The following is a 14,332-nucleotide window of genomic DNA, read 5'->3' as shown; positions in this document are numbered from 1 at the left end:
ATCCTCTTTCTTTCTTTCTTTCTTTCTTTCTTTCTTTCTTTCTTTCTTTCTTTCTTTCTTTCTTTCTTTCTTTCTTTCTTTCTTTCTTTCTTTCTGTCTATCCTGTCCATCTATACACATATGTGTATATATATATCTTTGCACACATATACATATACCAAAATCTTAGTCTAGTTCATGTGCCAGAATTCTCAGTCCAGTTTTTGGAATGTCATATATATATATACATACATATATATATATGCCAGCAATTTTTCTTAGTGATTACATAGGCTTTCATAATACAATATCCCTTTCTCAGCTTTCATATTTCTAGAGAAAAGTTGATCAGATGCCCCACTTTTTGCAGAGTTTTCACTGTTGAAGAAAAAGAATGAAAACTAACATCTAGCCTGTTAGACTTGTCCTTATAGCTAAAGCTGGCTCTGCTTTTTTGGAACAAATAACCTTTCAAGGAAATTTAAGAGAACAACTAAAGAATAATTCTTCTCTTGCGCCCCCCCCCCCAGCACTTAATAGGATATAGTTAGTTAAATTGATAGAAGAGTAAAATTTCCCTTGATGGATCATTTTCCATATCTTTAGTGGTTTCTCATGAATTCAAAGGTGTGAAAGGATAAAGAACTGATATTTAGCATGTAGGAAGACTCCAGCAGGTTATCTGGACAAAGGTGAGTCTGTTTTGAACAGAAAGAAATCACTTGACTGATGAAATAGAGAGAGTATGTAAATCAGACACATTTTATTCAGAGGTTTAGAAAGAAAAGAGTCTAGTAAGCTTACCCCACAGAAGGAGGGGAGCAGTGGTGACTGATCAGATTTCAAATGCCCAGCAGTATGAAGGATAAGAATAACATGGAAATGCAGATGAGGAATTTTCATCTGTTTCCTTTGTCCAACAATAACTTAAGTGATCAATGGATGTCCCCTATTGAGGCCCCCTAGATTAAATATCCCATTTATTCTTGATGTCTAAATATTTATTCCTTTAGGTGGTCTGGTCTTCCTTAAAGAATAGGATTAGAATGTGTTTCCAACTGTGGATTGCATTTGAATGTTAAAGCATTGTAAAATTATTAACATAATTCAAGAGGATGAAAAGAAAATGATTTGAGGGAGAATCGGGATGAATGAACTAAAATCTAGAGGAAGACACACATGACTTTCTAGGAATAAGAGTCAGTACTTACCTAGGTATCCAGCTGGTGGCTATGCTTTAGTCATACTGCCCTCACCATTCTTACTTCCTTCAGACAGTTCAAAGGAAAGTTTGCAGCAGCAACCCCTGCCAGAATGGTGGGACCTGCCTCGACCTGTTGGACTCCTTTTTCTGCCTCTGTCCCCCAAACTGGATGGTGAGTCATTTTGTTTCTTCTTACCCAAAAAGAGAACCAGCAGTGTGGCCCTAGAATAATTAAGATATGTTTAGATCTCAATTGGGTGTTTGTAGATCAATGCCACCTTGGCATTGGAGCAAATTATAATTTTCTATTCTGAAATGAAATGGAAACAAAGAAAAATGTGATTAGATAATTAGATAATTCACTGAATTGCCCCGAAAATGTCCAGGGTAATTGCACCCGTAAAATATAACATGTTCAAGAGGAAGTCATTGTATTTCTACTCCTATTAATGTAAATTAATTAATTTAAATTAAAGCCTAGAATATGTATTTGAAGAAAACCTCCTTTATCTTCCCCATCTCACCCCAAACCTTTCCTTGGTTTCTGCTGCTGCGGCTGTGAAAGTTCTTAGTGGACACAAAGACTGCTTCTTCTTTCCTCAGTCTTTGTTTGCTTACTCTCATATTTCCTAAATCCTGGCTGGAGTGTCTATTGCCATGGAGGGATGAGGGCTCACTGACATAGGAAGGATGGACACATGATCCCTGTCCACATTGGAAGGGCCACTGCTTTGAGCCTGTGTCAGTGAGGGCAGGTCTTTGAATGTACTGTAGATGCAAGATTGATTTTGGCACACTAAAGCCTTCCCTTAATCCCTGCTGGATATTGAATTTAATCTTTCCATGAACTCAGGGCCCTGTCTGCTCAGCGGATGTCAATGAGTGTATGATTTATGCTGGAACACCCTTGAGCTGCCAGAATGGAGCCACATGCTTAAACACAGCAGGAAGTTACAGGTAATCTTGGGCATTAAAAAAGAATTTACTTAATCTTGGGGAAACATGGCAGAGAACGTAGTAAGGAGACTTCCCTACTTGTTCTCTTTTGTCTCCAGGGAACCACCAGAGTTAGAAGCAATGATGGTTGCCAATGTAAGATAGCTAACTCGGGGGAGAGCTTAATGTTGTTTAATAAGAACAGAGCAACCCTCTCTACCAGAAAATGCTATCAGAGGATGGTGGGATCACTGAGGTGGGAGAGGCCTTAGAGGTCTCCTAATGAAGGAATCCCCTCTGCTACTTTTCTATCAGGTGGTCATTAACTTTCTGATTGAATAATTCCTGGGAGAGGAAGCTCACTTCAAGGAAGTTCATTTTATGATTGTATAGCTCTAATCTCTAAAACATTCTTCCTTCTAGGATGCTAGACTCAGAGACTTACAATTAGAAGGAACCTTAGAGGCCATTACATCCAGGCCTCTCACTTTATGGGGTCCATGAAGGTTGAATGACTTCTCAAGCCAAAATCTTGGTTGTTTGGAATTTCCACCTCTTGCCTCTGGTTTTTCCTTTTGGAGCTTCATAGAATTAGTCTAATCCTTTCTGAGATGACAAACAATTGACTTATTTACTGATTTTTAAAACTCTATTTTCCATCTTAGAATCAATATTGTGCATTGGTTCCAAGGCAGAAGAGCAGTAAGGGCTAGACAATGGGGGTGAAGTGACTTTCTTGGTCATACAATTAGGAAGTACCTGAGGTCAAATTTGAACTCAGGACCTCCTTTTCAGGTCTGGCTCTCCATCTTCCTAGCCACTTAGCTGCCTCCATAACAAAGAATTGATAGCAATCCTATTTCTTTTGATTCTTTTCCTCAGCTTAAACCTTTGCCATATTTTTTCTTCACAAGTAATGTTTTCCCAGTCACCATCCAAAATGATGAAAGGACACAGTCACTTTCCTGGCTGTGCTGAGGCGCTCCCTTAGACATGAGCCCAGTCAGACTAATCCAGGCCTAGTGCTTGTCAGTGATTCATGCCAACCATCAGGCAAGCTCTGATTAATATCCCAATTCCCAGAGAAAGATGGGGAAGAGTAGAATCCTGTGGAGAGATACTTCTCTTTAGAAGATAAAGGATTCATTGATGCAAAGGGATATGCCCCAAAGATGAGCCTTCACCACTGAGTGGTGGGCTTCTCCAGGGTACCAGGGTCATTAAACTCTGACTTTTCAGCATACTGAGCCTATTATATCTCTAAATGGCAGGATGAATAGTGTGGGACCTCGAATCAGAAACATCTCAGTTCAAAACCTACCTCTGACATTTAATAATAACTGGGTGACAAACCACTTAACTTCTGTGCCTCTGCTTCTCCATTTGCAAAATAGGGATAATATATAACTTATAGGGTTAAGTGGGAATTAAATGAGATAACAGATATAGTTAACTTTTATAAACCTTAAAGCACTAAATAAATGGTTGCTTTTATTACTGTTATGATTATTATTATTACTACAACTCAATACTCCTTCTCCTCCTCTTACTACTACTACTACCACTACTACAACTACTACAACTTCTTCTGGTGTCAGCCCTTTCCATTCACTTGTTGATAGAAACTTTATGGGGTGTTCCAGGATGACTAGCTTGCCAAGCCCTTTTAAAAAAGGTTGTTCATCCACCTTAGGCATCCAGCTCTCACCCAACTACTCCTGTAGCTCCAAGAAGTGTATAGCATTTGCAGTGGCCACATCCCAACTGACAGGATAAACTAGGTTGAGGGTAAGCTATAGGTCTTGAACCTATTAGCAAGTTAGGGAGATGTCTACTCCAAGCATGTAGAAATTTCCCGCAGCAAAATGGGTGAATAAGAACAATTTGTTCCAGTGGCCATGAAAGCAGTGGAAGCAGGCTCTGTGGAGTGCCTTGGTCAGGGCTTTGTCAGACACAGAAGACATCAAGGTCATCCACTGCATCCCAGGCCATCTCCACTTGTCCTCTTTTTTGTCTTGCTGCTGAACTTTTATGACTGAAAGAATGAGGCTGGTGACTTTGGGCAACCCTGCCTCTAGTTGAGACATCCCCCTGTGATGTTATTGATCTTTGAAAACGAAGGATGAAGGCCAAAAAATTTACTCAAACTAAGGCAACTTTCAACCTGCTACTCACCTGTCTTTATACTCCCTCAGGTATGTAATTCATAGTTATTTGTCATCACAGATGACCTCAAAGACCTACTAGTCCAGCTTGCATATGTTCAAGACTCCTCCCGCCTCCCTGCTACTACATATATGACAAATGATTAAAAAGATTTTACTTAAAGACTTCAAATAAGAGAGAATCTACTTCTTCCTGAAGTAGCTAACTTCTAATTGTTAGGACATTTTTCCTGATAACAAGATTAAACATGCCTCTTTTTATCTATTGCTGTTGGTTTGGTCCTCTGGGCCAAGCAGAAATAATCTAATTCTTGCATGCTATAGTCTTTCAAATATTTGAAGAAAACTATCATGTCCCTGATTGCTTTTTATCTTTATATTAGACATCTCCTTCCTTTAATTTTTTTTTTGGTAGCACGAAACCAAGACTATTAGCTATCCTCATTTCCCTCCTTTGAATGCTCTTCAGATTTGTAGTTTACTTCCTAAAATGTTACACCTGGAACTAAGTAAATACTCCTCATGTGGTCTGACATGAGGCAGTATACAATGGAATTTCTTAGTAGACACAAGGGCTTTTGATTCAGTGTCACTTTCTTGTCTGCTTGAATTACACTGTTGACCCTGCTTGAGTCCCAAAACTGTTTTTCTGAATTACTGATAATCTAATCATACCTTTCCAAATCTTGTATTTTTTGATTTTTTGAACCCAAGTATAAGACTTAACATTATCCCTCATACATCAATTATATTAAATTTAATCTCATGTTTTAGTGAAATCAAGCAGGACATTGGGAGAACCATACTAATGTAAAAGATGCTACCACAGGAAGAATTGCTAAACAAACCAAACTGTCTGCTTAGCGGTTGATGGTCTTACTGGGGTCATTTGCTTTTTTTATTCTTATTCCACATTTCCTGTACTCTAGCTTTTCTTCACAATCTAATTATTTAAATTCAATATTTGTTAAGGCAAGAACTATATCTCTTACAGCTTCTTGTGTCTTATTGCCTGTTTTCTTGCTCATTTCCCAAGGAACATATGCTTTAATATCTGGCTTCTTATCTTTCTTATATCAGCTTTATTGCCTTTCTATCTCTGATAAATTTTCCCTTTACCCTATGGCTCAGAAACTAAGCCTATGGTTATCTGTCTACAACCACCCCCGCCTTTGACTTATGCTTTGGAATGTGTCCTTGTTGAGTTCTTCACTTTGTGTCCATCTCCTTCCTCTGTGTGTCAGTGGATAAATTTAAGGTCCCTCACCCATTATGGTCCTGTCTGGTGCTGCTGGCAGATGTTGATTGATGGGGAGTAGCTAGGTAGCACCATGCATAGAGAGTCATCCTGGAGTCAGGAAGACCTGGGTTTAAATCCCCTCTTTTATCTGTGTGACCCTGAGCAAATCACCAGTTGCCTAGCCCATTCTGCTCTCCTGCCTTGAAATGTATATTTAGTATTAATTCTAAGACAGAAGGTAAGGATTTTTAAAAAAATGTTGCTTGGTGGTAGGATTCCAGATAAGTGTATGTGGGATGTGGAATTAGTGCAGGGGAGCAATATTCCATTACATTCCTCTTTTCATAACCTTTTTCAACACTGAGATTTAATTTCCTCTTCATGTTGCTTGTTTTAGTTTGAAAATTATTTTTCTTATTAAAGAAAATGGAAGCAAAATATTGTCAGAGTCGAGGAGTTCTGCTTTGTCAGTATCTTTCATTAATATGAACATATTTATTCCCTAGGCTATGGTCTTATTCTTCTTGTTCATCTTGTTCTGAATATAAAGCCCATATACATATCTATTTTATGTATACACATAATTTTTTGCAAGCCTCAGCTTGTTCTGTTCTTTAGGCATATTTCATTGAAATTGTAGGAAGAAATGACCAAGAGTTCAATCCACATATAAGGCCAGAAATACTCATCTCTGCTGCTGATTTACAGTAAAGCTAGTAGCTTTTGATTTAAGATGTACTCACTACAGGCTGCCACTGCTTTTTGTAATTCACACTTAGGTAATATATGGGGCCTAACCTTTGCCTTATCTTTAATTCTTCAGAAAGCATGATCTCTTATAGAAGGGTTTTTTTTTTTTCCTGCAGATATCCTTAACAAGAAGCTTCAGGTCCAAATATTACTTCTACTTTCCATCCTTATTTGACCTTATTAACCCTCCAGAATATAGATTTAATTAGAGTCCCTACTTCATCAGTGGTATGTTGGCAACTTGCTTGTAATGTAGCTTTTAGGCTGTGCCAGAGGTTCTTAATAATTTTTGTATTATGAATCGCTTTGGCAATCTTGTAAAACTTATGGATCCCTTTTCAGGAAAATACCCTTAAGTGCATAAAATAAGCATGGGATTACTAAGTAAGCCAATTATATTGAAATACAGTTACACGAAGGTTAAGAAACAAACAAATTCATAGACCATAATTTAGAACCTTTAAGCTGTGACCAACTAACTAATACCTAACTATGGGATATAAATTCTCAGAGTGGGAAGATATGGCTACAGTATGCTGAAGCTTCCTGCAATGTGTTATGATTTTCTTCTGAAAAATGAAAAAGAAAAAAATAACCCTCTTTTCAGCCCCCACAACTATTTGCTGGCATTCCATTGGTGTTAGATTGCTTTGTCATTATGTTTAGGGATTTAAAAAAAATGTCCCCATTCGATTCATGCTTTTTGTATTCAGCTATTAAAACTATAGTGGGGCAAAGGAATTGATGTTCCAGGGAGGGGCAGTTATTCCTAGACATTTTTAATAAGCATTATTCTATTAGAAACCTATGAAGTGTGAAGTCATTGCTATGACTGTAGAACTCAGCCTATGGCATAGGAATAAGATTCCTTCCTGTAGTCTTTCTTGTAGGGAAACCAGGTTTAGGGATCCAATTCTGTCTCCTAGGTAGTGGGGTCATATCACTTAAAACAAATTTCCTGATTTTTAAAAGAGAGCAGTATCCCAAGCAGACAAGTAGATAGGTTTAAATTTTTTTTTAAACCCTTTCCTTCCATCTTGGAGTCAATACTGTGTATTGGCTCCAAGGCAGAAGAGTGGTAAGAGCTAGGCAATGGGAGTTAAGTGACTTGCCCAGGGTCACACAGCTGGGAAGTGTCTGAGGTCAGATTTGAACCTAGGACCTCCCATCTCTAGGCCTGGATCTCAGTCCAATGAGCTACTCAATTTCCTCCAATAAGAGCTAGGCAATGGGGGTTAAGTGACCTGCCCAGGATCACACAGCGAGGAAGTGTCTTAGGCCAGATTTGAACCTAAGACCTCCTGTCTCTGGGCCTGACTCTCAATCTACTGAGCCACCCAGCTGCCCTGGCTTCATTTTTAAGATATGAAGAAAATAGGAAGAGTGATTATGAAACTGGAATGATGACACTCTAAAATCAGGATCCTAGCGTGGGCTTCATTAATTATGTGAAATGAAAGTATCTGTGAAAGAAGCTTTACAGAACATAGAAAGCCCTTTGGGAAATTTAAGCAGAGATCTGGCAAAGACAGGCTGCATATTGAGTCATACCAGGCTGGGCAAACATGGTATTTGTGAGCAAGTTTTATGCTGAACATTGTAGCTCAGACACTTAGAAGCCAGGATTCCCCCATTTACCTCATGAGAGAATCAAAGTTGTGGGCTGTCTAGCCTTGTTGGTGCCATGGACTTCTTTGGCAAGTTGGTGAAATCTGTGGATCCCTTTTCAGAATAATAATTGCTTCCTACCTTTCGTCATTCCTGGAAATGCTAAATTTCAGTTAGAGATTATCAAAAATAAAAAGATAATTTTTGCTTCCCATCCACCTTTACAGATGCCCTAAAATCTGTTCCCAGACCAGAAGTTTATGGATCTATAAGGCTAAGAACCCTTGTTATAGAAGAAGATACGGGATTCATGATTGTTAACGCCTTGAAAAGCTATGGCACTTTATACTTGCTAATGAGTAATAGGCCCTATTCCACTCTCCCTGGCAAAATGGCAAACATTTCTACCTCAGAGGATAAGGAAAATAGCAGAGTGAAATCATTTATTATCATTGAAGCTCTCTCTCTCTCTCTTTCTCTCTCTCTTACCCAGAGGTCCTGCCCTGAGCAGCTTCAAAGAGGCCATGAAATAATATTTTACTAGCTTTCCGTGCTGTTCTGGTCCCTTCACTAGAGAGTAGGCTCTTATTGTTGGCCTCATTCCTTCCCTTTTAATTCATCCCCTGGGACTGGGATTCACAGCATCCCTTGGACTTTTTAATTCAATTTAAAAGGCTTCAGAGCATTTTTCATTCTTGGTCAGAATCAGAATGATGGAGGTGGGGGGAGATAGATTTAAAAGCACTCGTAAAACTAAAAGGATGAAGCTCAAGCTACCCTTGCCTTGTATCAATCAAATGGCAGCTAGATTTTAAACTATACCTCCATATGAGTGAATCAGCTATTTAGCTGATTAATCCAGTACATTCTAGATTAGATATGATTCACATCAGTTAAACTGTAACTGAAAACGTGTATTTGATTTTTGAGTTTCTGAATTTGGGCTACATTGTTAATTGTGAGACTTATTTGACGAAGATTCCTAGCTTCACCTAAAGTTGCTACTCTCAGTTCAACCACCTTATATTGGGGTTTGATAATTAAGGCAAGAGAAAAAGCATTTTATATGAATGTAGCAAATGACTTTTCTATCTCTAAGAGTTTATAATTATGATTGTTTTTAAGCAAGTAGGACACAGGCTTGGTCACTGCTTAGAAAATACAGTCTGAGTGGGTACAAATATGTTTATAGAGGTAGTGTGGTTTAGTGGAAAGTACAAAGAGGACATGGGTTTCAATTCTGGCTGTGCCACTTGTTATTTGTGTGACTTTATGGAAGCTGATTCATTTCTACCTGGGCCTTTGTTTCCTCATTTGTAAAATAAAATTTCTCTTCCAGTTCTGATGTTATTACCCAGGTTCTGATTCCAGCCCTTGCCCTTTGTATCTTATATGATCTCTGGAAAATCACTTAACCCCTCTGGGCCAGTGTTTCCTCATCTGGAAAGTGAGAGGTTGAACTAGATGACCTCTAAGGTCTGATCCAGCTATAAATTTACCATCTAGGACTCTTATGCAAAGGACAATGAACAAAAACACAAGGTCTTGCTACCTACCGTGCTAAACAGTTCATAGTCTCCTGTTGTAGCTATTTCCCTGAATTAACCAAATTTTGGGTATAAATGAGGTAAATTCATTTTGTTTCAACACAGAAACTATTATTGCAAGCCCTCAGTTTGGCAAGGATGATAGGATACTCAAGTCCAATAGAAAATAATCTCTTTGAGGGCAGGGAGTTTCATGTTTGTCTTTGTACTCTCAGAGTCTGTATTGGTAGATGCAAAGGGTGAATAGATGGCAAAATGGTCATAGTGCCAGGCCTGAAGTCCTGGAAGACCCTAGTTCAAATCTCTCCTCAGACACCAACTAGCTGGGTTGCCCCATGGGAAATCTTTTAACCCTGTTTGCCTCGGTTTCCTAATCTGTAAAATGAACTGGAGAAGGAAATGACAAACCACTCCAGTCTCTTTGGCAAGAAAACGCCAAATGTAGTCACGAAGAGTCAGACACAAGTGAAAAATGATTGAATACAGAGTAGATGGAGTATTCTTACCAGTCATTCTCTATATTAGTGTAATCACAAGTCTTAACAAGTAGTAGTAGTAGTAGTAGTAGTAGTAGTAGTAGTAGTAGTAGTAGTAGTAGTAGTAGTAGTAATAATAATGATAATGATAATAATGATAACGAGGGGAATGGTTTATGGAACAGACTACCAGGCACTAGAAATGTAATCTTTGGAAGCTCTGTCTATTGACTTGGCCTATTTGGAATTTTCAGAGTCAGTCTGACCTTGGTAATGGATCAATGGCCCCACTGGCATTGGATTTTGCTCACTTCCATGTTCGACCCACTGGACCATGCAGCCTCTGTAAATAGACTTTCCCCTCTGAGACCTAAATTTGTTAGTGCTTTACTGCTGGCCTGTTATTTTCATGGCTGACTTTTAACACCCTGACTTCCACTCCACATTATTTTTGGTCCACAATGCTATAAAATTGAACATATACTTTTGAAGGTTCTGTGTCATGATGGTATGATATAATCAACAGCTGTACCTGCAAGCCTGACAACTATGGACCTCAGTGTGCCTCTGTGTATAATGATTGTCATCGGGGCTCGAGAGAGCTCTGTGTGCATGGCATCTGTGAGAACTTGGAGCGAGAGCAACTGGGGCAGGTGAGTTATTTCTCATAGTGCTCCTCTTTCTCAGGCATAATTCCCAGAAGAGTTTAGGATACAAAATATCAAAGACTTTCAATTCTAATTCTTAGAACATTGGCCTCTTCCCTTTTGTGATGATTAACCATTACAAAATGTCAAAATTATAGAAATATTTTATTGTCAAGGTATAGTTAATGTGAGTTTCTGGTTTTAATTCCTTAAATTTCCCCCCTAATTATACATAAAATGTTTTAAACATTTGTTTTTTGAGCTTCAATTCCCCTTTCCAAGATGGCAGGCAATTCAACATAGACTATACATGTGCAGTTATGTAAAACATATTTCTCTTTTAGTCATGTTGTGAAAAGAAACCCCCAGAAATCAAAACAAACAAAAATAAAGTTTAAAAAAGCATTGATCTGCCTTCAGTCTCCATTAATTCTTTCTCTGGAGATAGATACCATTTTTCATCGTAAGTCTTGGATGCTTGTATTGTAGGGAATAGCTCAAGTCATTCAACAAACTGATCATAGTACAATATTACTGTGACTGTGTCTATTATTCTCTTGGTTCTGCTCATTTTACTTTGCACCAATTAATGTAAATCTTTCCAGGTTTTTCTGAAGGCATCTTTCTCTTTATTTTTTTTATAGAACAATAGCATTCTATCACAATTACATAACACACTTTGTTCAGCCATTTCCCAATGGATAAACATCCCCTCAACTTTTAATTCTTTGGGATTTTAGTTTTTTCTAGCTGATTTTTAAGTACCTGTGAATACTGGAGCCTTTGGCCTTCCCTGATAGGGAAGAGTTAAGAAGCCCTGAGTTCAAATGTGACTTAAGACACTTACTAGTTATGTGACCCTGGGCAAGACACTTCACTCTGTTTCCCTCAGTTCCCTCATTTGTAAAAAGATCTGGAGAAGGAAATGTCACAAACCACTTCAGTATCTTTGCCAGGACAATGCCAAAAGGGTTCATAAAGAGTCAGTCATAACTGAAATGACCAAACAGCAACAACAGCAGCATATATAAAAATGCAAAATTAAATGGTCTAGTCTTCAAATATATGGGAGGATGGATGTTAGTGACATCTGGTCACTCGACTATTCTAGGAAGAGAATCAGTCATTTTCTGGCAAAAATATTTTCGGTTCTATTTTTTAAAATGCATTCCACATTTTACCCACATGACAGCAAACTGCTCCCTTCCAATTGCCCTGGGAAGAAGAGAATTCTCTAAAGGAAAAACAAACTGAGTTGATTTCTAGGAGCCTCTGCCTACATGGGTATTTTCCCCTTAAATACAGAGTAGACTCAGTTGATTGACTTTAATTATATTGAGTTACAGTTCTTGATTGTTGTTGCTTCTTTTTTTCTGGCATCTTTTGGGCAAATGATAGGTTTCTCTTACTTTTCAGCAAAGATGTTTCCTTTTTTGTATGGTCATGCATAAATGCTTAATCATATGGGGAAAAGGGAAGGAGAGGATCCCCTCAACTGGCTTATGGAAATGAGAGCCAGATGATAAACAGTCTGCCGCATCTCAGTTGAGAGATTGTTTTATAAAACTGAAAAGTTCTATATCAACATGACTTTTTATTATTGCTTCTCATTCTCACTTGCGCTCATCCTCCTTCTCTTAGCCTAACTATAGGTGCATCTGTGATGCTGGATGGGCGCCAACTCCCAACAATTCTTCTTGCACAGTTGATGTAGATGAATGCAGTCTCCCCAACCCTCCCTGTTCCCAGAATCCTTTGGTGGAGTGTTTCAATACCCCAGGTTCTTTCTACTGTGGACCCTGCCCAGTAGGTAAGGCATGTATTCCTTCAACCAAAAATGATGGTGTGTATTGCCACTTAGAGATTAGAGAGGTGACATTCTGAACTACTTTTACTCCCAGTATTACTGTGAATTAATAAAATACTTTTATTTTGAGGAATTCAAATTGCATGGACCATTTTCACTTAATCTCAGCTTACTTGAGCAAAGTGTAAACAGAGATATGACCTATATAGGTATATATTTAGACCATGACAGAACTGACCATTAGGTCTGTGGTTTCATATGACTTTGTGTTGAGCAGAAAAAGAAAATTATCTCATTCACCAAGCCTCAGTTTCCACAGTTATAAAATGAAGGATTTGCTTGAAGTAGTCCTTGAGGCCTTTCTAGTAAGAAAATTTCATGATTCTATGATGTTCAGGGGAGCTAACATAGACTTTTAAAATATCACAAGTACAACAATACCTACATCAGGTTAATATTTTAATACACAGAATGTCAAACGGTCTTCATATATAGAATTTTCATTCACCAATCTCATATTTTCCTTGGTGTCTGGCTCTTTTGGGCCTGTGTAAACTTGAGAAAATGATTCCATCCACACCTTTGTTTTGGAGAGAAGGAAATTTTCTCCCTGCTATGCAAGTGCTTGTGCGTGGGTACACACACACACACACACACACACACACACACACACACACACAGTCACTCTTCAAAGAGTAGAGCAATAGTCACTAATTATATCTATTTCAGAGGCCATCTACCACACATACACAGACAAGGAGAGGGAGGGAGAGAAAGAGATAGAGAAACAGAAAGAGAAAGGCAGAGAGCAAGAGAGACAGAGACAGACAGACAGACACAGAGAGAGAGAGAGGCAGACAGACACAGACACACAGAAATTCAATAATTGTGATGATTATTAGCTCTTAGAGAAGCAGAAAATAATTTTCTCTCTAGCAGACAGGAGAATCACATGAATAAATCTCTGTAGCCTTCTTCAGAGTTGTTCTTCAGTTTTTCAGAAAAGGCTTGACCTCATCAGTGTGGGAACTACCTGCAAAACTTTACCTTCTAATATTGTGAGATTCTTGTCCACAACTTCCCAAGAGAACTCCACCAAGAATCCCCTGAGTGTACTGAAAACCTTTTTGTAGGTACTTGAAATTATATGAGTACCATTTCAAGTCCTCAGGTTGCCTACCTTTTCATTCTTGTTCTTGCTACATGACCAGCCTATTTCCAATCCTTTCCAATCATATAGTTCCTGGTGATCTTTCTGATGTCTCTTTTTGACCCTGTTGCCATTGTATTATGCTGCAGGTTCTTTATACTCACTGCAAGAGTGTCCTTTACCCTCTGGGTCACTTGCAGCTTTTTTGAAAGGTAACTACAAAAAAGAGCATCAGAGAACAATTTGAGTTACGTATGTTCAAAGTGCCAGTACCACTTTATCGTCGAAAGAAATATCTTTTATATCTCAACCAACTGCTCTACAGTGTTAGCTACAAATGCAGCTTTGTGTTTATAACCCAAGAGTCCCATTTCCTAATTGACCTGACACTCTTTGGCCATTGACTTGGAGTCATGCTTTTTAAATCTACTTTTCATCTTCACAGGCTGGAAAGGAAGTGGTTACAGCTGTGAAGATATCAATGAATGTGAGACTGACAATGGAGGGTGTTCTGTAGCACCCATGGTCCAGTGCATCAACACAGCTGGGTCCTTTCAGTGTGGCTCCTGTCCTCCAGGTGAAGCACCGGACTTCTTCTCTCATAGCAAAACAACCTAGGAAAGGAATCAAGCTTACTAAAAAGGGAATTCATTTGTTAGTCCCCTTTAGAGGGAAAACCAATACTGTGGAATACTTCGAAGGCAGAAATGAATTTAACTTAATTTAATAGATAGATTTGGGCACATCAGAATTACCATAACTCATAGGAAGTTCATGTATAGTCTTGTCTGATGCTAATGGAGAATGCTATCTCTGGACACGT

The 14,332-nt window shown here is 38.5% G+C and overlaps 1 protein-coding gene across 1 annotated transcript in view; it reads left to right on the top strand.

Annotated features, from left to right (window-relative positions):
- CUBN (cubilin) overlaps positions 1 to 14,332 on the top strand; it is a 304,566-nt gene that overhangs the window by 7,559 nt on the left and 282,675 nt on the right. Inside the window, exons 5-9 of the mRNA XM_044678922.1 lie at positions 1,254 to 1,355; positions 2,037 to 2,140; positions 10,432 to 10,558; positions 12,194 to 12,362; positions 13,955 to 14,086. Coding sequence (XP_044534857.1) covers positions 1,254 to 1,355; positions 2,037 to 2,140; positions 10,432 to 10,558; positions 12,194 to 12,362; positions 13,955 to 14,086 — 634 coding nt within the window. The remainder of the gene's footprint in view (positions 1 to 1,253; positions 1,356 to 2,036; positions 2,141 to 10,431; positions 10,559 to 12,193; positions 12,363 to 13,954; positions 14,087 to 14,332) is intronic.

Source organism: Gracilinanus agilis, chromosome 5, assembly GCF_016433145.1.
Source record: "Gracilinanus agilis isolate LMUSP501 chromosome 5, AgileGrace, whole genome shotgun sequence".
NCBI classification, from domain to species: domain Eukaryota; kingdom Metazoa; phylum Chordata; class Mammalia; order Didelphimorphia; family Didelphidae; genus Gracilinanus; species Gracilinanus agilis.
The sequence above is the reverse complement of the archived record's forward strand: the minus strand, read 5'-3'. Positions and strand labels throughout refer to the sequence as shown.